The sequence below is a fragment of the Carassius auratus genome, unplaced genomic scaffold, assembly GCF_003368295.1.
Source record: "Carassius auratus strain Wakin unplaced genomic scaffold, ASM336829v1 scaf_tig00214501, whole genome shotgun sequence".
NCBI lineage: Eukaryota > Metazoa > Chordata > Actinopteri > Cypriniformes > Cyprinidae > Carassius > Carassius auratus.
Window position 1 is genome coordinate 148,112 of NW_020527681.1, and position 24,977 is coordinate 173,088.

At 34.9% G+C, this 24,977-nt stretch overlaps 1 protein-coding gene across 1 annotated transcript in view; it reads right to left on the reverse strand.

Annotated features, from left to right (window-relative positions):
- Nucleotides 1-1,966: 1,966 nt before the first annotated feature.
- The window catches only part of LOC113092155 (protein NLRC5-like), a 34,579-nt gene continuing 11,568 nt past the window's right edge, over nt 1,967-24,977 (reverse strand). The window contains exons 9-26 of the mRNA XM_026257763.1: nt 24,065-24,235; nt 22,814-22,987; nt 22,494-22,664; nt 20,317-20,487; nt 18,148-18,321; nt 17,272-17,442; nt 16,955-17,128; nt 16,684-16,857; nt 16,234-16,357; nt 8,323-8,372; nt 7,974-8,150; nt 7,680-7,850; nt 7,365-7,538; nt 6,809-6,982; nt 4,309-4,482; nt 3,993-4,166; nt 2,462-2,623; nt 1,967-2,210 (exon numbers count right to left, since the gene is read on the reverse strand). Of these exons, the coding sequence (XP_026113548.1) occupies nt 2,204-2,210; nt 2,462-2,623; nt 3,993-4,166; nt 4,309-4,482; nt 6,809-6,982; nt 7,365-7,538; nt 7,680-7,850; nt 7,974-8,150; nt 8,323-8,372; nt 16,234-16,357; nt 16,684-16,857; nt 16,955-17,128; nt 17,272-17,442; nt 18,148-18,321; nt 20,317-20,487; nt 22,494-22,664; nt 22,814-22,987; nt 24,065-24,235 (2,767 nt within the window). The 3' untranslated portion in view covers nt 1,967-2,203. The remainder of the gene's footprint in view (nt 2,211-2,461; nt 2,624-3,992; nt 4,167-4,308; nt 4,483-6,808; nt 6,983-7,364; nt 7,539-7,679; nt 7,851-7,973; nt 8,151-8,322; nt 8,373-16,233; nt 16,358-16,683; nt 16,858-16,954; nt 17,129-17,271; nt 17,443-18,147; nt 18,322-20,316; nt 20,488-22,493; nt 22,665-22,813; nt 22,988-24,064; nt 24,236-24,977) is intronic.

Sequence of the window (24,977 nt, forward strand, 5' to 3'; positions counted from 1 at the left end):
TTTAGTGAGCATTTTGTAACTATTTGGAAATATTCTACATATAGTAGTTGGATTTATGGATGATTTGCTTAATTCAGTTATGTTACACACTTAAGTATGAATCAAATAATTAGTAGACTAAATGTTTGTATCTATTTGTGTGCATACAATTTTGTGTCATAATCATGATTAATTCATATTCATTATATAATCTGTACACTGGCAGGGAAAGTCTCAGCAGTGGTGGTCAGGGAATATAGTGGAGCACAGAGAGGAATAATGGATCACAGCAGGAAAAGCAATCTCACACAGAGCTGGAAAATACTGGTTGTGCTGAAGATTTGGACTGATGATGACATGCTAAAATTGTTGCTTGTTCTACACATCATGTGATGGTGTGTTGACCTCTAGTGGTGATCTTGAGAAACACATTTCAGTTTCAGGTCCACAACAGGAGAATCTTTGAATCAATAATACTGATAACTGGCTGTTGAACTAATGAACTCTTCAAACAAAATTAAATGATCAAGATTTTTTATTTTTAAATTTACAATATGCAAACACATTACATGAGAAGAAAATATTTAAATCATCTGAACTATCTGAACTGGTGTATGATTATGATTTAATTTTAAGGTCTAATCCTGTTTTACTTATACATTAGTACGGTAATACATAAGAGCTAGAATAATCAACATTACATTTGATAAAGCAGTGCTGTTTGAAGCTCTAAGATCAACATGGCATTGTTTGTATTAATTAAAGAGCCACACAGATGGGAAATCAAAAATGACCTGTATTACAGTGTATGATGTAGCTGTCCATCAGTGTAAACAATGTGCAAAGTAATTAAACCAAAAAGTACACGATTTATAAAGTTATTGGCTTCTAAAGTAAGGAGTCGACTCTGAATCGCTGAAACGAGTCGTTATAGATTTCAAATCTTTTGCCCATCTCTATGTACGTCACTAGGGACACTTTACATAATAATCTCCGCCTACCGTCTTGAGAGAAACTGAACTCTGACCTGCCCCACCCCCCAAAACAGACGCTCTGGTTGGTGTGAGAGCATCATTTCGAGGAGACAGTGTGTTTTTAATTGTAAAGGCAAGTTTGTTTTATTTTCACTGCCAAAGAATGAAGATCAGAAGAACCAATGGCATTTCACTGATGACTGCTTTTCTAATCTCGGTGAGTTCAAGGTGGGATTTTCAAAGCGTTTGGCCATAAAAGAGGGTTCATTACCAACTTTATTTAGACCAACAAGCATCTCCGAATCACAATGCGAAGTATGATTATGAAGTTATGTGTTTGTTTTCTCTTGAGCGTCTTATCAGTATGTCGCGCTAGCACTAACAGTTATATGTTAAAACCCTCTGGAGTCGATTAACGCGGATACGCGTTATGAGTCATTTTCCCCTGATAACCCCGAAAAAGTCGGCGCTGATCTTCATTTACAAACACGTCATTAAAATGAAGTGTAACTCCGTGAATACTCAACGAAGAGACATGAGAGAGATATCTATAGAAAGCTTGACATGTTTACTTTAAGACTAAACAAGTGCTGCCGAAAACAGATATTCGGTGATAAAGTAATCCATATGAAACAACATGATGTCCAATCTTTCACATCTCCCTTCGTTACATCTAATGTGACCACGCCCCTGCGCTGAACGCGCTATTCAGATTCAAACTGAAGCGCGGGGCTTGAATACACCCACACAGAAGAAAAAGCAGCGAGACTGTTCAAGTTTTTTATTTTACTGTTTGCTTCGCGATGAGAGGAATAAGACTTAATTCACCCCAAACAGATGCTAATGCATTGTTTACCGTGACGTTGTGTGCGGAACAACCAATCAAAACTGACTATGTTAGTTGACCAATCATAACAAAGTATGCTACCGAAAGGTGGGGTTTAAGGAAACTGAATCTTTTGAACAGCTTCGCGCGAACCGTTTGGGGATCTCTGAGAATTGAGGTAATTCTAAAATGATATTTTGACAAAATGACAATGTTTTTTAACCTTGGATGGATTTAAACCTGTTGTACAGGACTTATAAACAGTGATAGGAGGCTTAGAATTTTCATCTTACTGGCTCTTTAATTGCTGTTTTGCAGTATCTAACTAAAACTACCATTATACATATTGATTTATTCCAGTACTAAACTGACAACCTTCTGAGGATTGTTCGGATTGTTCTGAGGATTGAGGCGAATGTTCTTCCTACAGGCTGCGAGGAGAAATCAGAAGAGAACAACAGTGTTGAGTGGAACAAATCAGTTGTTATATTGCAGCTACTTTGAGTACAAAGTATAACGGCCTGTAACTAACATGACATTACATTTAACATATAACATTTCTGTAAGCATATTAGTTACTGATATTAAATTATTATTATTTAAAAAATATTTGTTTGAAATATAATACATTTAAAACAAATGACATGATGTTTGTCTTTGTGACAAATGGATGTTTTCTCACCTCAGGTTACAGCTGGAGTCTCGTAGCACATCGATGAGCTGCGTTTTGGAGTGTCCTATGTTATTTTTACTCAGATCAAGCTCTTTTAAAAATACCAGTGCATTATTCTCAGCCAAAGACTGAGCCAGAATAGCAACTTCTGTAATGCCACAGTCATTTAGACTAGAAAAAGAAAGACAAACAGAGGAAGAAGTGTTATTTTAATGTTCACCCATAGTTGATATTAACCTAGAGGGCACGGTCACATTTGCGTTTTCTTAGCATAATTTTGTAGGCAGAATCAGAGTCACCTCAATGTGAAACCATGTGATGAGGAATTTCACCTATAATGGATTTCCAGTGGCAGAGAAATGCTCATTGTTTTTCTCATTAATCACTGGAAAACTATAGCAGCCTGCCGTAATATAATTTGTCCCACCATGGATTGATAAGGAAACAAAAATATTTGAAAGTTCTAATTAGCATAGAAGATCACTAAATTTGCACTATTGCTTTAGCAATGCATGTGTCACTCCCAGTCAGTCAGTGACACAGCATGAGTGAAGGAGACAGGCTGAATGAAAATGCTCTTCTCTCTCTTGACAGTAGATGGTGCTCATGGAACAGCGGTTTCCCCAGAAACCCACATGAACAAAATAGACTGCACTACTTTGTTTGTGAGAGGCACATTTCAAAAAGTTTTTACCTGTTTTCAAACAGTCATTCAGATTTTTTGTATTAGCTTTGCTGTTTATCGAACAACACTAAATACTTAATAACAACACTAAATAACTTTATATCGTTGTTCTTTTGCGGTTTAATCTGTTTGAAAATGTTGATAAATTTTACACAGTTTTGTATTGTTTTATTGTATTTTCAAAAGTACTGTCATGTTTAAAGTTCTCTCTCTCTCTCTTTCTCTATATTATTGCTGTCAAATGATTAATCATGATTAATTGCGTCCAAAATAAAAGTTTTTTGTGTACTGTGTATGTATATATATATATATATATATATATATATATATATATATATATATATATATATATATATATATATATATGTTTTGACACACACACACACACACACACATGTGAATATTTTAACTTCATTAATACACATATGTATTTAATCTGCTAAATGAAAAAAAAAAAAAAACATTTCAAGACTCACACCTGTAAGCAAATGCAGTTGTCAATCCCAAATAGTGGCTGTGAATGCAGCATGGATATTTGTATTACTGACAGAATCCTTTTAATTCTTCATGTTTCATGTTGGGATTTTTTTATTTAATTGCAAAGTAAGTATAAAATATATGTATTGTATAGGTAAAATTAATTCTCACAAAACTCCATAACTAAAAACTACATAACTATCATAATAACCTACTGCCATTCATGTAACGTTTGCTTTTTAAAGTCCGCTTTTAGTTTTATCTCTTTTTGCAGAAAAGACTTCAAAGGATGAACATTTTATAGCCACAAAGTTTCAAATTCTTTAAAGTTTTTTTTACTGACACACTGTAACTGCTGTACAGTATAATGTTACTAACTCTAGTTTTTCCAGCTTGCATTGAGGGTTCATCAGTAGATCACAAATGTTTTTCAGTCCAGAGTCTCCTAGTTGATTCTCACTCAGGTCCAGTTCTCTCAGATGTGATGGGTTTAATTTCAGTGCAGAAGTCAGATCAGAACACCCTTCATCTGTCAAATTACAGGATCCTAACCTACAATGAGAGAGGAAGAGAAATCACCTTTACTTCACCAGATCACAAAATATTCAGGCTCTTTACAGTATAGCACATATGAAGTGTCTTAGTTTAAAAACTGTTTAAAGCATTCAGATTTTTGTATATTAATGTTACTAACCTCAATCTCTCCAGTTTACAGCGTGAATCAATCAGCATTTCACATATATGCTTTACTCCTTTGTTTTCTATTTTATTTCCACTCAGGTTGAGCTCTTTCAGGTGTGAAAGGTTTACACACAGAGCTGAAGTCAGGATGAAACACGGTTTCTCTGTAATACTGCATTCACACAGACTGAAGACAGAAAGAGAAAAGACAAAGACTCAGATCCAGAATGATCAACTAAGGTTTTGGATTTTTTTCATGACTGTAATTTGTCTTTTGAAAGTCACACTTGAAATTCTCTCGAACAGCTTTTATGTTATAAAGCATTACTTCTATTCCAGATGCGCAGAAAATGCTTGACATCAATTTTAGAACCAGTAATTCTACATCAATGTCACCCTTTTGCTCAACGGGGCAAATTTGTTTAGGTCTGCTTTTCCTAGCTTCCTTAGTCAGTGCCTCCAGAATTTCAACTTTTTTCAGATTTTTGCGGCCTAAAATTTGCGGTGATATTTGCGCCATTTCGTAGTGTTTTGTAGTGAAAATATACCACAGACAACATTCTTCTAAAACTATTATGACTTTTCTGACTTTGAGGAACACTGTAGGGCTCCAGACTAACATTTGAGGAAAACCAGCACCATTGCCATTAAGTTCTACAGAAGGTGGCACAAGCACCTGACAGTAAAGCACCCAAATCACACATGTACATACATCCAGAAATGTCTATTTGATGTCTGCATTTACATATACAAGATCTATTTTTAAGAGTGCTTGCTTATCTGCAATATGTCTCTTCCTGTTCCTGTCAGATGTCAAATAGAAATTACCACATCAAACGTGACGTGATAACATGGATGCAGCTGAAGCCGCCGGGTTTGCTTCAGAAAAAAAAAAAAAAGAAAAGAAGCTTCCCAATGAAAACCTCGACAAGACTCATGCCTGTTTCACACATAATCCGTCTGCAGTGCGTATGCAGTCCATGTTCATTTCGTATGTGGTGCAGAAGCAGCATAGACTCATACTCATTGTGCCTTCACACAGGACGTGTTTGCAGTCCGCTTCTCGGTACGTGAACGATCGCTGCACTGCTGCAGACGCAACGCAACGCCCCTGGAACACACTGACAGACCGCAACCCTGTGAACGCTGGAATCCGTTAACATGGGTGTGTAAAAAAACCCCCGCAATGCATTTGCACTGCAGACGGAGTGTGTGTGAAACAGGCATAAGGTTGTTTGCACCTTGTGCAATGTGGAATTAGTTTACAGCTTTCTCAAGCACTTTGTGATGCATTTTGGAAACAGGAAATAAGCCCGTGGTCTAATGTACCACCTGTCATGAGAAACCCGTTCTCGAAGACTTAACGTTACTTTTAGTCATTATTTTATTTTATAGCACACATATTCTGATTGCCTTTGGCAGAATTCAGATGAGCCATTTTAATCTAGATTAATCTAGATTAATTCCAAGTTTACAGTGAGATTAATCTAGATTAAAAAATGTATCTATGCCCACCACTATATATATATATATATATATATATATATATATATATATATATATATATATATGTATGTATGTATAGCAACTTAACACAGAACAATGACACTGACACATTTTTAGATATGTCAGAGCAAAATATTTTCAGTTGAGACAGCTCAAACATCCATTTTAATCTGGTGTTAGATTAAGCCTTGTCTGTGAAACCGGGGATAAATTGTTATCAATGTGCTGCACAAAAGCAAAAAGAACAACTTATTTGAACATTTTAACACACAAAGTCTAGAGATTGTGAAAGGCTTATTGTGCATAGGCTATGTTCATTATGTTATAACAGAGCTTTATAAAATCGTAATGAACTGAGATGTCAGCTTTTAGTGATAATAAAGGAAGCGCAGCTCGCATTCTGCCATGCCAAACCATGCACGCAGCAGCCCATGCTCGCTTTTATGTTGTAAATAACAGTGGTTTGTGAATGTTGATGCTTAGCCTAAATAAAAAATATTTAATTGGGAGCATTTATGCTGGGATGTTGTGGATCTTAGGAGATGATACAGAACGATTTAATGTAAATACCTTTGATTGGCTGATAAAAATCTATTTATATTGCTTTTATGCAGGCATTTGCAGGGGGGAGAGGGTCAAAACATGAATGTCACGAGCGGGAGCGGGACCAAATAAGATATTTTTCTGTGGGAGAGGGACTGAAAAATCCATTCAGCGCATGTCTCTACTTGAAAGCTCTACGAGGAGATAGGTGTCGAAATTTTTAATAATAATAATAAGATTAAATAGTATATCAGTAAGTTGGCTTTCTAAAGCCAACTTAATAATTAATGGCCCACGATCACTGATTTGGCCTACTGTTTAAAACTAAATGTCATTTTATAATAATTTGTGTTTTTAATGGCCTGTTTAATTTTTATACTTCACATTGCGATGCCTTTAGAAAATTAGAATTAGAATTAGAAAATGGTATTATCAAGTATTGTTAAATTATGTAAGATACTCACGTCAGTGTGTTGTATTTACAGTGTTTATCTTTTAGTAGAGCAGAGATCTGATTCACTCGTGTGTCTCCTAGTTCACATCCACTCAGATTCAGCTCTCTCAGGAGTAACGGGTTTGTACCCACAATTCCAGTCACATACTGACACCCTTCATCTGCATCAGAACGTCTCAAAACCCTGCAAAAGGTAAAACAGAATTCAGTTTTATTCTGAATTAAATGCACACTACCATACAAAACGTTGATAAGACAAAATGTATTTTTGTTCCTAATAACAAGCTTTAGATACTGTTCTACTTTAACCCTTAACACGTATAAGCGTTATGGGTAATTTTCTCCTGATAACCCAGAAAATAACTTCAATTACACTTTCAGTTTTAATCGTACAGATAAGAACAATACACCAATCGAATCTGTAAAGGTTTACTTTTTTTAAATGTATGTTGCTCACCGTTTGCTGTTTTCCTAAAGCCACCGGGTGTCAGAGAGCCCGGGTGCAAGGGCCATTTCATCGCTGCTTGCAGCTTTAATTTATTTTGTATAATTTTATCATGTCTCACCTCAGTGTCTTCAGCTTACAGTTCTGATCCTGTTGTAACTCACTGAGATGCTCCACTCCTGATTCTCCAGGATCATTTCGTGTGAGATCCAGTTCTATCAGGTGTGACGGGTTTGATCTCAGAGCTGAAGCCAGAGCTTTATAACCTTCTTCAGTGATACTGCAGTTTGAAAGTCTAAATGGAAACCATTTTATATTAATCAAAAAGTATTGTGTGATTTGTAGAATTAGAAACACATTTCTTAATGTTGAATTATAAATTGTATTAAAAAAATTCATGCTACATGTAACCAAACTATGGTTAATTTTTACTCACCTGAGTTTCTGCAGTGTGCAGTTTCTATCTTCTAATCCATTCTGGAGTTTCATCACTCCTGAATCCTGCAGTTTATTGTTGCTGATATCGAGCTCTATCAGACTGGGGTTTGATCTCAGGACTGTAGCGAGAGGTGAACAGCTTTCATCTGTTAGACCACAATCACACAGCCTAAAATGATGAACAGGAGAGGGAGAATTATAAATCACTTTATTATTGTCTCTTGGTCACCATGCAGTTTCTCATCTCTTCAAGATACTTTAAAATTATAAAATATATTAACATAATACTCACTTCAGTGTGTTGAGTTTACAATGTTTATCCCGCAGTAGAGCAGCAATCTGATTTACTTGTGTGTCTCCTAGTTCACGTTCACTCAGATTCAGATCTCTCAGGAGTAACGGGTTTTTGATTTGAAGAACTTCAGTTAGATATTTACACGCTGCTTCTGCTTCAGGACTTTGTAACAACCTGGACATAGTAGATGTACATGGACATTATCTGTCATATATTGTTTTATGTTCACATTGTTGTGAAAGGGACTTTCAAACCTTTTATAAATATCTTTTTGACAGTTACATTTTCTTGCACCTAAAATATTTTAATAAAGACTGCTGAATGTTTTAATTTGTATAACACTCACCTCAGTGTCTTCAGTTGACAGTTTGGATCCTGTAGAAAATCATCAAGCTCCTTCACTCCTGATTCTCCAGGATCATTTAATGTGAGATCCAGCTCTATCAGGTGTGAAGGGTTTGATCTCAGAGCTGAAGCCAGAGCTTTATAACCTTCTTCAGTAATACTGCAGTCTGAAAGCCTACAGAAAATAAATGAATAAATAAAAACACTAATTTAAAGTAACATTGCAGTTGAGATTAACTCATCACAATAATATCAATAAATATGACTAAATCACACTACAGTTTACCTTTTTAAATATGCCACAGTTTTATTCTGCCATTAAAGTGCAATATTAATTATTTAATGATGACTAGGAATCTGTTTGTTTTGAATAAGTGTGATTTGAGTTTGTTTAAAATTTAGCTTAATACTTTATTTTAAGGTGTCTTTGTTACACATGTTATATGTTTTTTCCTTCTGGAGCCTGAAATGGAGGAATTTGGGTAAATACTGCTCATTAAACAATTTTTTGCTGAATGTGTTTTTGTGCTGGTACCTTGTTTGGTTTAGGACATTCATAGATAAATAAAGATGACAATAAAACTGCCCATAGGTGGCAGCAAATCCCCCTTTTTTTAATCATTCAAATCAAACTATTTGTTCAAAACAGCTGATTCAATAAAAAATGAAACAAGTGAATGGACAATTAACAGAGGACCTCTCCTGGACTGACAACACCACATCACTGGCCAAGAAAGTACAGCAGCATCTCTACTTCCTCCGCAAACTAAGAAGAGCCAGAGCACCTGCCACCATCATGTGCACCTTCTACAGATGCATCATCTTCCGTGTTTTGCCGGAAGACCCTTTAAAGCATAGTAAGAGCAGCAGAGAAGGTTGTTGTTGTCTCTCTCCCCTCCCTCCAGGACATTTATGGAACCCGTCTCATCTGTAAAGCAGTCTGCATTGCAGGGGATCCCACCCACACGTCACGCAGCTTCTTCAGTCTGCTCCAGGCCAGGACCAGCAGACTAAAGTACAGCTTCATTCATCAGGTTTTCAGGAAGCTGAACTCCCTCCCAACCTTACCTGCCTCCCCTCTTTTGCTCCAGGCAACACTGAACTCTGAACCCCCTCCCCTATTTTAACCCCCCCCCCACAGCTCCAACATCCCCAGATCCTTCCACCCCCCCCCTCACTAACAAACTGTGGCCTGCACTAGAAACTTTGTGCAGCATTGGTCTGCTCATTACCTCATTCAACTTCCACTTCAGTCAGTTTTAATAAAGAACAGCTCTCTGAGCTTTTTGTCACATTAAATCAGTTTGAATAAGCTCTTTTGCCCTACAATCATTATATCTGCACTGTTTGTTTACTCCACTGGTTAGCACTCTATCTGACTTGTGCTGCTCTATTTAACTGTATTTTTTTACATGCCCTTATACAAACCCGATTCCCAAAATTTGGGACACTACAAATTGTGAGTAAAAAGGAATGGAATAATTTACAAATCTCATAAACTTATATTTTATTCACAATAGAATATAGATAACATACCAAATGTTGAAAGTGAGACATTTTGAAATGTCGTGCCAAATATTGCCTCATTTTGGACTACATGAGAGCTACACATTCCAAAAAAGTTGGGACAGGAAGCAATGAAATTTAAAAATAAAATAAAATAAATTTTATTCATTTAGCAGACGCTTTTATCCAAAGCGACTTACAGATGAAGACAGTGGCAGGAATAGTTAAATGTACATATTAGGAACAGCTGGAGGACCAATTTGCAACTTATTAGGTCAATTTGCAACATGACTGGGTATAAAAAGAGCCTCTCAGAGTGGCAGTGTCCATCAGAAGTCAAGATGGGCAGAGGATCACGAAGAGTTTGAAGTTATCATCATCTACAGTGCGTAATATATTCCACATTTTCAGAGAATCTGGAACAAACTCCAGTCAAGTCTGGAATACCATACTGGATGCCCAAGATCTCCGGGCCCTTAGACGGCACTACATCACAAACAGGAATGCAACTGTAATGGAAATCACAACATGGGCTCTGAAATACTTCCAGAAAACATTGCTGGTGAACGATTCACCATGCAATTTGCCATTGCCGGCTAAAACTCTATTGGTCAAAAAAAAAAAGAAAAAAGCCAAGGCTCATTTAAAATGTATTGTGGCAAAGTGGAAAACTGTTCTGTGGTCAGACAAATCAAAATTTGAATATCTTTTTGGAAAACTGGGATGCCATGTCATCTGGACTAAAGAGGACAAGGACAACCCAAGTTATTATCAGCTCTCAGTTCAGAAGCCTGAATCTCTGATGGTATGGGGTTGCATGAGTGATTGTGGCATGGGCAGCTTACACATCTGGAAAGGCACCATCAATGCTGAAAGGTATATCCAAGTTCTAGAACAACATATGTTCCCATTCAAACATAGGCTATTTCAGGGAAGACCTTGCATTTTCCAACATGACAATGCCAGACCACATACTGCATCAATTACAACATGCGTACAACATGGCTGCGTAGAAGAATGATCCGGGTACTGAAATGGCCAGCTTGCAGTCTAGATCTTTCACCCATTGAAAACATTTGGTGCATCATAAAGAAGAAGATGTGACAAAGAAGACCTAAGACAGTTGAGCAACTAGAAGCCTGTATTAGACAAGAATGGGACAACATTCCTATTCCTAAACTTGAGCAACTTGTCTCCTCAGTCCCTAAACGTTTGCAGACTGTTATAAAAAGAAGAGGAGATGTCACACAGTGGTAAACATGGCCTTGTCCCAACTTTTTTGAGATGTGTTGATGCCATGAAATTTAAAATCAACTTATTTCCCCCTTAAAATTATACATTTTCTCAGATTAAACATTTCATATGTCATCTATGTTTTTATTCTGAATTAAATATTGAAATTTGAAACTTCCACATCATTCCATTCTGTTTTTATTCACTATTTGTACAGTTTATCAACTTTTTTGGAATCGGGTTTGTATGTATATTTGTATTTTATATTTAATCTGAATTTATCTGTACTTTTATGCTCTACTGTTAGGGCCCTATCATACACCCGGCGCAATGTGATGCAAGGCGCAGCGCAAGTATGTTTGATAGTGGCAGTCCGGTGCCGTTCACATTTTCTCTTCCAGCGCCACGTCATTTAAGTTACAAATGCATTTGCACCCATTTGTGTGCCCATGGGCATGCTGGTCTAAAAAAGAGGTGTGTTCAGGCGCATTTCTAGCGCATTGCTATTTTAAGGAGCTGAAAATAAACTGTGCCATAGACCAACTCCAACCTGGTCTAAAGGCAATGGCGCAATGTTTTTTTGTTAATTAAACAGCATGTTGGTAGAAAATGCACCTCTGGGCGGGTCTACAGTGTGTGTTGACTTTGCTTATTACACACAGGGATGCACATCACACAAACATGACAAATATTAAAAACAAAAGGATTACAGTGTCAAATAACATTATTGTGTAGGCTACATAAATATAAAAATTTAATGATCGATAGTCATTGCATGTATTAGAATTAGGCTACCTATTTGCAATTCGGTCTATTACTACTTATAATGATGAATGAAATTGACGAAATTAATTGAACAATCATGCCAATACACACACATATATTAACTGACTTATCACGTGGAGCTTTGGTGGATTCCCGCTTGTCCCGTAAAAAAACATATTTAGTATTCATCAAAATGAATTAAAATAGTGAAATACAATCTCAGAATATGACGCAAAACTTCAATAATTAAATGTTAAATAACAGAAATGTATCTAATACCATTTTATTCACTAATGTCTTTGCTGCTGACATTTGATGATCCAGTTCAACAATACTAATAAGCAAAAATTACTTTAGATAAAATAATAATTGTGCTTCATTGTTTTTTTTATTATTGTTGAAGATTGTTGAACCTTCTTCTCCTGTGTTCTACTGTACAGACGTAAATTTACTTTTCCTTCAGCCTGAGGTTTATTCATAACAATTGTGCAATGAATGCAACTGGACTCTCAAGACGTGTTTTTGTTGGTGACTCAATAATATCAGCTCTACTACATTTACATTTATTCATTTAACTGACGCTTTTATCCAAAGCGGACTACAATTGCTATATATATGTCAGAGGTCGCACTCCTCTGGAGCAACTAGGGATTAAGTGTCTTGCTCAGGGACACACTGATGTCTCACAGTGGAATCGAACCCCGGGTCTCTCACACCAAAGGCATGTGTCTTATTCACTGTGCTAACACCACCCCCTACTATCATCTTTCAGTCCCTCACAGTCACACATACAGCACAATTATGTCAGGGGAATGTCTTTAAATAATAATGAAAGAAAAATCACATTCTGTTGTCTGCTTTTAAAGAACTTCAAAAATTGCGCTTGAAACATTTTGCACGAAAAATTACAGAAACTTGCTTCTGCTTGTTTGCAGCTTGTTACAGTACAGAGTTAATTAGCCAATTGCCATTATTTAGTTCGTGAATTATAAGTAGAGAATGTTTACATTTAATTTGCATGATGAATTTGACACAACTTAATACACAACATTATGACATACTCATAGATCGATTACAAATCTATACAGGTATTCAAGGGCAGGCTCTAAGATGGTTTAGATCCTACCTGTCCGATCGCTACCATTTTGTTTACTTAAATGGGGTGTCATCTCATTTATCATCAGTAAAATATGGAGTGCCACAAGGATCCGTCCTAGGTCCACTTTTATTTTCAATATACATGTTGCCCCTTGGTAATATTATTAGAAAATACGGAATTAGCTTCCACTGTTATGCTGATGATACTCAGCTATATATATCAACAAGACCAGATGAAACTTCCCAATTATCTAAGCTAACAGAGTGTGTTAAAAATGTAAAAGATTGGATGACAAATAATTTTCTCCAATTAAATTTGGATAAGACAGAGATATTAATGATTGGACCAAAAAACACTACACAGAATCTTGTAGATTACAATCTGCAACTAGACGGATGTACTGTTACTTCCTCTACAGTCAGAAATCTGGGTGTTATATTAGACCGCAATTTGTCTTTTGAAAATCATATTTACAATGTTACAAAAACTGCATTCTTCCATCTTAGAAACATTGCCAAGCTACGAAACATGTTATCTGTTTCTGATGCAGAAAAGCTAGTTCATGCATTTATGACCTCTAGACTGGACTATTGTAATGCACTTCTAGGTGGTTGTCCTGCTTCGTCAATAAACAAGCTACAGGTAGTCCAAAATGCACTGGCTACCTATTAAGTTCCGTATCAGTTACAAATTATCCTTACTTACCTATAAGGCCCTAAATGGTTTAGATCCTGCGTACCTAACTAGCCTTCTACCACGCTACAACCCATTACGCACCCTAAGGTCACAAAACGCTGGACTTTTGGTAGTTCCTAGGATAGCAAAGTCCACTAAAGGAGGTAGAGCTTTCTCACATTTGGCTCCCAAACTCTGGAATAGCCTTCCTGATAATGTTTGGGGTTCAGACACACTCTCTCTGTTTAAATCTAGATTAAAAACACATCTCTTTCGCCAAGCATACGAATAATGTATCTTTTAAATTGCGTGTAGTTGCATCTGATCAAATATGTATTTTTATTCATGAGCTTGGGTTAAACTAATTTTACTTTGTTGAATCAGCAGCTATGCTAATGATGTCTCTATTTTGTTTCTATGTTTTGCCACGGGATGTAACTAGGATTTACACAAGCTCCAGTCTGGATCCAGAACACCTGAGAAATGCTAACCTTGAATCAACAAAAAGAACTAACAATTATTGCTAAATGTGTGACTGCATCATATAATAACTATTAATTACTAATATTGATAGTTCATTGTCTAGCTGATTACATCTTATATTATTATTATTATTATTTTTAATTTTTTCTAAAATCCTGTCAAACGTGCACAAACTACTAGCTACTACTTAATATTGTAGAAACATAATTTTCTGTAAAGATGCTGTTGTAACGATTTGTATTGTAAAAAGCGCTATACAAATAAAACTTGAATTTAATTGAATTGAACTATTAATCTATTTGTTACATTTTTTCCACCCCTCAATTCGAGCCCTGATTATAATACTGATAAATTATACAGAATTACATATAAAAAACCCTAATCTAAACCTTAATCCTAACCATTTAGAAAGTACAAGTAGTTAATTAATATTACTCAGTACTTCAATGTATAGTTAGACTTTAACAAGGAAACCTTAAAATAAAAAGTAAATACACAAACATTACTTACATGTTTCTAAACAGTTCATACTATTTAACCAATCATATGTATTTTTTTTAATTGAATTTTTCACCACTAGAGCTGCTCAATATCAGAAAGAAAACACTGATAGCATGTGAATGTTCCTGTCAGTTTGAATGAACAGCAGTTTATGGTGAATTGTACTAACTTGAGTATCTTCAGCTCACACACAGGATTTTTCAATCCCTCACAGATCTCTTTGACTCCTGAGTCTAGCAGTCGGCTGTTGTTCAGGTTCAGTTCTTTCAGGATGGTTTTGGAGGAGAGAACAGTAGCTAGAACTGAACAGTTTTTCTCTGTCAGCTCACAATTATTCAGCCTGAACACAAAATCTGCATTATTTATTATTCAGCACATATTCAACACACATTGACGTCTTTTATAATGGCTAAACAGTGGTTATAATGTATAAATTACTCACTTCATTTTCTCCAGTTTGCTATGAGAGTCCATCAAAAGAGCAGAGAGCTTCTCCCAATCCAGATCTCCTAATTTATCATCACTCAGATCCACTTCTTTCAAAATTAATGGACTTATTTTCAGAACTTTAGTGAGATAATCACATGCGTCCTCAGCAGCAGGACTTTTCAAAAACCTACAGGAAGTAGAAGATACATTTTAATTTGAATAATCTTGTTGTACAGTTCTTCAAACACAGATCATACCCACTAATATCTTTCCATAGGTAGTGTATTATTGTGATGTTACATTTGGTTTCTAGTCATTCCTAGAGTTTGGAATTGGTTTCTAATCATTCCTATTAGGTTTAATTTTATACCCATAAAGTAATGCTCACAAAAATAAGGATTTAAAGTAATTTTTGTGACAACCAAAAATTATACATAATGTTTTCTTTAATCAATAATTGTTTATAGATGTCAACTTTATTTTCAGTTTGTACAGATGGAAGAGAACCTATTATTAGTCAATGTAAACAATACTTTTTTGGTGTGTGAAAAAGGAGATAAGTGACAATCCCTACTAAATTATTTACATTTAATCATTTAGCTGACACTTTTATCTAAAGCGACTTACAAATGAGAACAATAGAAGCAGTCAGGTCAACAAGAGAACAACAACAGTATACAAGTGCCATGACAAGTCTCTGTTAAGTCTAGTACAGAAAGCATAGCCAAGTTTATATATATATATATATATATATATATATATATATATATATATATATATATATATATATATATAAATGAAAAGACAATAAAAGAAAAGATGGATATATGTAAAAGAATTATAATGTTTAGAAGACATTATGTGTTGTTTGAATAATAATTGCATTTATGTAAAGAATTTACTTAGTTTATTGCCAATTGCTTAATTTGTTTACTGTTTATGGAATGATAAAATCTGTTTTCATTTACATTTACATAGACATTTTCTTTAAATCATTTTGAAGACACTTTTATCCAAAGCGACTTAAAATTGGGGAATACATAAAGCAATTATTTTTAGAGAGGCAAACAGACACAGGAAGTGCTCATAATACCAAGTTTTAGTCATTGCTCAAATAAGTAAACGCTAGAAAGGGAAGGAAAAAAAGACTAAAATGTTTAAAGGTTTTAATCACCTGATGGATAATTTACAGCATTCATCCTGTAGTAAATCATCAAGCACCTTCACTCCTGATTGTCCAGGATCATTTCCTGTGAGATCCAGTTCTATCAGGTGTGAAGGGTTTGATTTCAAAGCTGAAGCCAGAGCTTTATAACCTTCTTCAGTGATACTGCAGTTTGAGAGTCTAGAGTAAGACAAAAAGAAACAAATTGTCTTAAAACTGTAATAATTATTCCTGTAATAAATATTCTAAAATAATTCTATAGGATCTACCAGTGATGTAAGTGTACACAGATTGGCTAAACACATACGAAACATCAGCATTTAAAAAAAAAGCTATGTAAACATATTTACTGCTTAAACATGGAAAACAGCAATAACGTCATTTATCCATTGTCTGCACTGTTGTGTTCTTTTATCTGCCTCAATGATAAGTTGTCATAAGATTTTGTTTCTACTACCTGGTGCGAAGCCCCTACCGATTCATGTTAAGATTACCAAAGTACTAACCTGAGTATCTGAAGTGAACATTGTGAATTTCTCAATAGACTTGAGATTTCAGTTACTCCAGAGTCTCCTAGTTTATTCCCACTCAGATTCAGCTCTATTAGGTTTGAAGGGTTTGAATTGAATGCTGATGCTAGAGCAGTACAACCTTCTTCAGTAATACAAATGGAATTCAACCTGTAAAAACGAAAAACAAATATATAATATAATATAACAAATGATAGCATTAGTTTTGTAGTAGCTGGCCTGTTTTACATATTGCTTAAATACTTACTTCAGCTTTTTCAGTCTACACTGTTCATTCTTAAACAAAGCCGAGAAGATCTTCATTCCTGAGTTTCTGAGTTTTGTCCCACTCAGATTCAACTCTGTCAGATTTGAAGGGTTTAAATTTAAAGCTTCATCCAGAACTTGACAATCTTCTTCTGTTATGTCACTGTTATTCAGACTGCGTTAAGAAAAAATTTACTCAATGATGATTATGACATTACAAAAGCATCTATTGATTATTCAGTAAGCGCTCTCAAGTAAAAGATAGAACACACCCAGCAGCAAGGTCTGAAAAAGTGTCATCATAGTAATAAAACTCACTTCAGTGTGTTAAGTTTACAGTGTTTATCCTGCAGTAGAGCAGCTATCTGATTCACTCGTGTGTCACCTAGTTCAAGTTCACTCAGATTCAGCTCTCTCAGGAGTAGCGGGTTTTTACCCACAATTCCAGTCACATACTGACAGGCTTCATCTGCAACAGGACCCAAAAATCTGCAGAAGGTAAGAAGAAGCAGGATTATTTTCAGTTCTCTACTAAACATGAGGGGAAATTGTCTTTGACTTTGATGGAAAACGTTGTGAAATTGTTTATCTTCAATGCCTCAGTAGGGCTGGGTGATATATTGATATTGAAAATAATAAATACATCATATTGATAAACTTAAAATATAAATTATAAATTATAAAATAATTATACAAAATAATTTTTATATTTAGCCTACACCTTCAGAAAAAATAATTTGATGCTAAAAAGTCTATGTTTTGCATGCCTCTGTGTGAACCATAAGTTTTGTCTACTACACATAATCAAGTCAATTTGATTATTGTGGTGTATTTTTCATCCATATTTTTCAGTATACAAATTATAAAAATAAATAATACAAATAATTAGAATGCATTTTTTTTGTAAATTATATATACATATTTTGATAATATTTTAAAAGACTGACTACATTTGATTAAATACAGAATGCAGAAAAAAAACTGAATTTGATGGAGCCTAACTGATGGTCTAACAAATGTGTAATACATTTATTTCCTCATTAATAGTATTAAATAAATATCGTAATAAATATTGATATTGAATAAAATGAAAAAAGAAATAAATATTGCCAAGCTTTATCTATTATACTGAATTAGTAAAATATTTTTTCTCATTATCATCATTATTATTTTGTACATATTTTCACGTCTTACCTCAGTGTCTTTAGTTTACAGTTTGGATCCTGTAGTATATCATTGAGCTGCTTCACTCCTGATTGTCCAGGATCATTTCCTGTGAGATCCAGCTCTATCAGGTATGAAGGGTTTGATCTCAGAGCTGAAGCCAGAGCTTTATAACCTTCTTCAGTGATACTGCAGTTTGAAAGTCTATAGGAAACAAGTCAAAAACATATTTAATCTGATAGAAACTTGTTTACTGGAGTAATTTAACATTGGACAAAGGGTATGTTATGGTGTAATGTAATAAAACAAAAGTAATAAAACTTTGTTACAGTACTTACAGTTGAGGTCAAAAGTTTACATACACCTTGCATAAAATGCTAAATGTTAATTATTTGACCAAAATATGAGTGATCATACAAAATGCATGTTATTTTTTATTTACTACTGACCTGAATAAGATATTTTACATAAAAGACATTTACATAAAGTTCACAAGAGAAAATAAGTTGAATTTATAATAATGAGCCTGTTCAAGTTTACATGATCTTGATTTGTAATATTGTGTTGATACCTGGATGATCCACTGCGGTCTCTTTCTTTTTCTTTTTTTTGGTTAGGTGATAGTTGTTCATGAGTCCCTTGCTTGTCCTAAACAGCTAAACTGCCTGTTAATCTTTAGAATTCTTTGGTTTTACAGCATCTTTTGCATATTTGAACCCTTTCCAACAAAGACTACGATCCATTACTTTACACTGAGGACAACTGAGGTACTCATATGCAACTATTACAAAAAGTTCAAATGCTGTGCAAACAAGTTCTCACACAACTGCGGTTGATTTCATTTTCCACTCAAGTCTAGGCTGGTGTAACAGGGCGAACGAGATGAGAGATGTGTGGATCCATCTGCAAAGCTTTATTTTTTAAAAATATTTATGTAGGGTATCAGACCCAAACCAGACAAATTAAAGATTCAATCAGGAGCATGATTGAAACACGAGGAGCCGAATTCCATAGAAATGCTAAAGACAACACGATGTAATAAATTGAATCCTAGCACCACAAGTCGGAAGCAAGATCAGCAAAATCATCAGAGGATCTCTTGTCGATGGACAGACTGTAAAGCCGCAAGATACATGATATCACAATAGATGGCGGTTATGAACAACTTTAGTTTGTGATCTAGTCAGAATACACTGTGCTGCTTTAATGCATTAAAGGCTCATGACTCGCCAGAAAACAAAACAGCATGTAGCTTTTGGTCGCGTTACATTGCTACTTGACGGAAAAAGTAGTCAGCTACAGGAAAGGTACACTGTTTTAAAAGTAGCGTAGCTACCGTCACACTACTTAAAATTAAGCTAGTAGCATTGCTACTTGTAGCTAGCTACTCCCCAACACTGGAAGTAATATATTAGTTTAGCACATAGTCTTATACAGCTAGACACCCAACTTTTTTCAGTAGCATCTGCGTTATGTTGCTAAAACTATCTTTTGGATCTAACTGTAATTATTTGGCACATCCAGATAATAATATGCACAAATCTAAATATTAATCTCTTAATTTTATAGTAAGCAGTGAGTCTTACTCAAAATAAATACTTAAACATCTCAGGGGGCTTGATTTTAGATTGTTTTCATGTTATTATTATGAATATTATTATTAAAAATTGTTCCTTTGTTTCCTTTCTTGCATTATGTGAATCCCATAAGCATGTATTTTGTTCTAAACTCCAGTCCAGTCAGTGGCGATAATTCATCTACAAGTTGGGTTGCCAACCGCCAATAATCACCAAGGAAGAAGAAGATTTGAGGGGCTCCTCTTTTGGTGAAAGTTTTTAGACGGCTTTCAAAATGGCTGCCAGACAGTGTGAAAACTTGGATACTAATATCTCAGTGTGCAATGATCTGATTTCTTTGAAATTATAGGAGGTATGTAGGAACAAACAAATCAACTGGTTAAGACATAAAGTAGGATAATATATTATTTTCTCTTTTTTTTAATCTGAGCTCAAACATGGTAGTGTGCTTAATGGGTATGTGAGCTTAGTAGGTATGTTCACCCTATATCACACTAAAAGGGCTTTTTCTCTCAAGATATTAGCAGGATAACACATTTTATATAGATTTTATACAAGTTTAATATTGTCCCTGTGGCCATTTTCTATTATTAAAATCAAACAGTGGTTCATTTTTACTCACTTGAGTTTCTGCAGTGTACAGTTTGTATTTTCTAATCCATCCTGCAGTTTCTTCACTCCTGAATCATGCAGATTATTGTTGCTGATGTCAAGCTCTTTCAGACTGCGGTTTGATCTCAGCACTGTGGCGAGAGCAGAACCACTTTCCTCTGTTAGACCACAATCACACAGCCTAAAATGATGAAGAGAGGGAGAAATTATAAACACAAAGTACTTCACTAATTTTCAGTGATTTCCTCTAACAGGAATTGTAAAATTGAGATGATTCAATCACATACACCACAAATGCCTTGAACAACATTAATCCATACAAAAACAGATGGCTGAATTCGCAAATAACCTGTAATTGTCAGGGTTCTGTCACTTCGGTCTATTGTTATTTATGGTTTTGTGACTGAGCCTTGACACACCTGTCTTCTCTTTGTTTTCATGTGAGTGCAGGACTTCAGTACTTCTTGAGCCGTGTGCTCTCCTCAGCATGCATTTCAGAAGGAGGAATAACAGTGGTCAAGAAACTGATCTTCATGTGTGTTGCATGAATTGGCTAGTTGCACTGAGCTTTGTTGCATTTTTTTTTACAAGCAATGCGTCTATGTATTTTCCAGTGATACATATTTTTATTGTGTTGTGGTCATCTACTTCCCTAAATGGCACTTATAATTAGTGTCTGTGAGATTATATAAAAATCCAGGTATTTTGAGAGACAGCGGAGTTACTTACGATGTACATAAAAATTTAAGACAATTAATGTTAAAGCCGAAAAAATTATTCACTTAATTTAGATGACAGGACTTTAATTTGTAATAAATCTGTTCTCATGAGTGACTGTACATAAGTGAACTGAAATGAAATGGCTGATCCTTTATTAAGTAGAATGTGGAAGCAGATGTTTAAGTTTTCCATTTCTACTTCTTGCTTACTTCAACAGGTATACAAACATCTCTTTTTCATAAAACTGTTTACCACCTTTCTGTGGGCAGTAGTAATGCATTGTAAACTGATTTTAGCAAATAATGCTTACGTTTGTAAATATTGTATATTGTATGACTCATTAGCATATGTTAATTTGCATAATAATTACTTTGTTTCCCTCAAAAAGTGAATGACAGTGACTGGCATGTGGTTTGTACGAAAAGATTTTGCACTGAAATCTCAGGAACTGAAATGGTGTAACTATTTAATGAACTTTCCCTAGAGACTATTAACGACTTGCTACATATCGCAATTCAAGTTACAATTAGCAAAATTTGTAAATTAAATAAAATCCAAAAATTTTGAGAGAAGTTGAAGTAGAGAGGAAAAAGATTATATCCAATAATCCACGACTGATTGTTATTGTAAGACTTGAAGAAACCCAGAAACTTTGATCTCCTGAGATATGGAAAATACAAAAACAGTGCATTAACATAGAGGCATCTGTTTCCACACCTCACTGAGAGAAGTTGTGGAAAATCTCTTTGCGCACCAATGCATCTTTTGATTTCTCTGAACTGACTATGTAATTGGCACAAAACATCTTACTGACTAATAATAAATTGTTCGGCATTCTTCATAGTACTAGACATAACCTCTTGTTATTGTCTCAGCTTTATTCTAGTTTTTATATAGTTAGATTAACTACAGGGGACTAGATAAAAATATTACTGAAGCATTGTCAAGTATGGGGCAGCATATTTCATAATACTAGCCATAAACTCTGATTATTGTCTGAGCATTAAGTTGTTACATACAGTAGGTGACTGTAGGAAGCTAAACTAAACCACTATTTAAAGAATGGCAAGCATAAGGCAGCCCACTGAAAAGGAGCCATAACCTCTCACTAGTTATAAGACTGGAGAGTTTGTGACCATGTGGTCTGCTTAAAACAGCTGACGCAAGACACTCTGAGTGACACAGATTCCTAATGTAGAGGTAAAATATAAAGAAAAGTGTAAACGAGAATAATCAAATGTCAGAAGAAGAATTAGAAATGGACAAACAAATATGTTTTGCATTTCAAGATGAATTCAAGGTCATAATAAAAAATCAGATTACAATATATTTTAAAATAAATTACTTTGTGCAGTGAAATACCAAACATGCAGGCAGCCTTCAGCCACCATTGGATACCATCGTTGTGCGAATTGGGTGGACCTTACATTATTTTGCTGAGTGTAACTGATGGTGAAATGTACTAACTTGAGTATCTTCAGCTCACACACAGGATTCTTCAGTCCTTCACAGATCTCTTTGACTCCTGAGTCCAGCAGACAGCTGTTGTTCAGGTTTAGTTCTTTCAGGATGGTTTTGCAGGAGAGAACAGTAGCTAGAACTGAACAGTTTTTCTCTGTCAGCTCACAATTATTCAGCCTGAGCACAAAAACAGCATTATTTATTATTCAACATATATTCAACACACATTAGATCAACATATCTTCATATCTGCTAACACATGTTACTGGAAATCTTTTATAATGGCTAAAGAGAGACCTTATAATGTATAAATTATGTTTACTCACTTCATTTTCTCCAGTTTGCTATGAGAGTCCATCAAAAGAGCAGAGAGCTTCTCCCCATCCAGATCTCCTAATTTATCTTCACTCAGATCCAGTTCTTTCAGAAGTAATGGATTTATACCCAGAGCTTCAGTGAGATACTCACATGCTTCCTGTGCAGCAGGACTTTTCAAAAACCTTAAGCATGTAAAAAAAAAGAAAAACTTAAATTAGATAGTCATGGTAAATTTCACGTCATTTGTAACTCTCATCTTCCTTATGGGTCCAGTGTAGTTTTAACATCATAGATATTTATCATAGTTCATTTATCTTCACTCAGATCTAGCTCTGGCAGAAGTAATGGACTAATTTGCAGTACTTTAGTAAGATACTTTAGTCACATATTTCCTGTGCAGCAGGATTTTTCAAAACCTGAATGGATTAGAAGACAGTTTAAATGAGATATTATTGTTAAAATGGAAGGAAGTAAGTTTTGGGACAACAGACATAATTTTCTCCTTGGTTTGGGGTGGCTGCTGTAGAAGGTTTAGTCAGACGGTGTTAAGCTAATGTTGAAAAATAAAATCTGAATCTGTAACACAAGTTAGAGCCAAAACTCCAAGACTTGCCACAATACACCAAGACAGACAACAGTGTAAAGTAAGAGTAACGATTGGCTCGAGACAATTTAAATTGAGACAAACTTGAGGAGATTCTTTTCAGGTGGTAAGCCAGACTTCAAGTTAAAAGCATTCCTAATATTTAAGAATATAATATAATATAATATAGCTATAAGCTATAAAGGCACGAACCGCGCAGCTGGCGTCAGCTTCGAGTACCAGCAAACGCCAGCATGGGTGCCTGGGGTATGGCCTCGAGATGCAGCGTCTCATTCCTTCGAGGAACTAGGATTACATACGTAACCTAGAGACGTTCCTCTTCAGGAACTCAAGCTGCGTTGAAACGTTTTGGGGAACGAGTACCAACACTAACAGACTACCAAACCCCTTCCTAGCTCTTTGACTTTTGACATGTGACTAATTAGCATTTTAGATATCTGCCGCGATTGGGGTAGAAATTAAAATTACAAGCTGATTCCATAATTTTTCCTCTATATTGAATGATTCCATATTTTTTTCCTCTACTTGATATGGAAAACCATTTTCCATTAATTAAAATATTTTAATTAGATTTGTTTGAGTTATGTTTCATATAACCATTGTTTGTATCTGCAATTCAATGCAGAAAGTTAATTTTAAAGTACAATTTCTTCACCTGATGGTCAATTTACAGCACCCATCCTGTAGTAAATCACTGAGCTGTTTCACTCCTGATTCCCCAGGATCATTTAATGTGAGATCCAGCTCTATCAGGTGTGAAGGGTTTGATCTCAGAGCTGAAGCCAGAGCTTTATAACCTTCTTCAGTGATACTGCAGTCTGAAAGTCTAGAAATAAATAAATACATGAGTTAAAATTAACAGTGTAGTACAATTACAATACATGCACTGTAAAAAATAAGTGTAATTTTAACTGTAAAATTTTGTAAAAAACGCTACGGAAAAAAACTGATAATAGGTTAACAGTAAGTTCCCGTACTATATACAGGGAAAAACTGTAAAAGATCTAACAAAGCATTTAATGTAAATTTACAGTAAAATTCTGTTAATTATACAGCTTTTAGAAGTAAAAAAAGAACAAATCAATGTATAATTTACAGTCTAAAACTGTAAACTGATATTCCCAGAATTCCCTGCGTGACACTCCACGTTTGAAAGTATTTTGTTTAAATAATCATGTTTTTAAATAGTTCTTGTTATCAGTTATGTACATTTGAGCTTTATGTTACATCTTCTGTTGCTTAATGAAAGTTTTTTGCATTATTTAAGTATCACGTGTGTTACCATGATGGTGTTTTGTGTTTCCATAAATGTGCACCTTCTATATGTTAATATATACTTCTGCTTGTGGTGAAGCTACTTGTGATGAGCTTTGATACTTCATGTGGCTTTCTCTTATACAGTACCATCTTTATTATTATGGTGGTTGTCAGTATTTTCAAGGTACAAAACAGATTTAATTTTGTGTGTTGTTGAATTTACTGGTTTATATTCACATTTTCTTGTTTGTAAATTACAGCTTTATATTGTAAAATTAACAGTTTTTGACGTAAATGTGTTTACAGTTTTC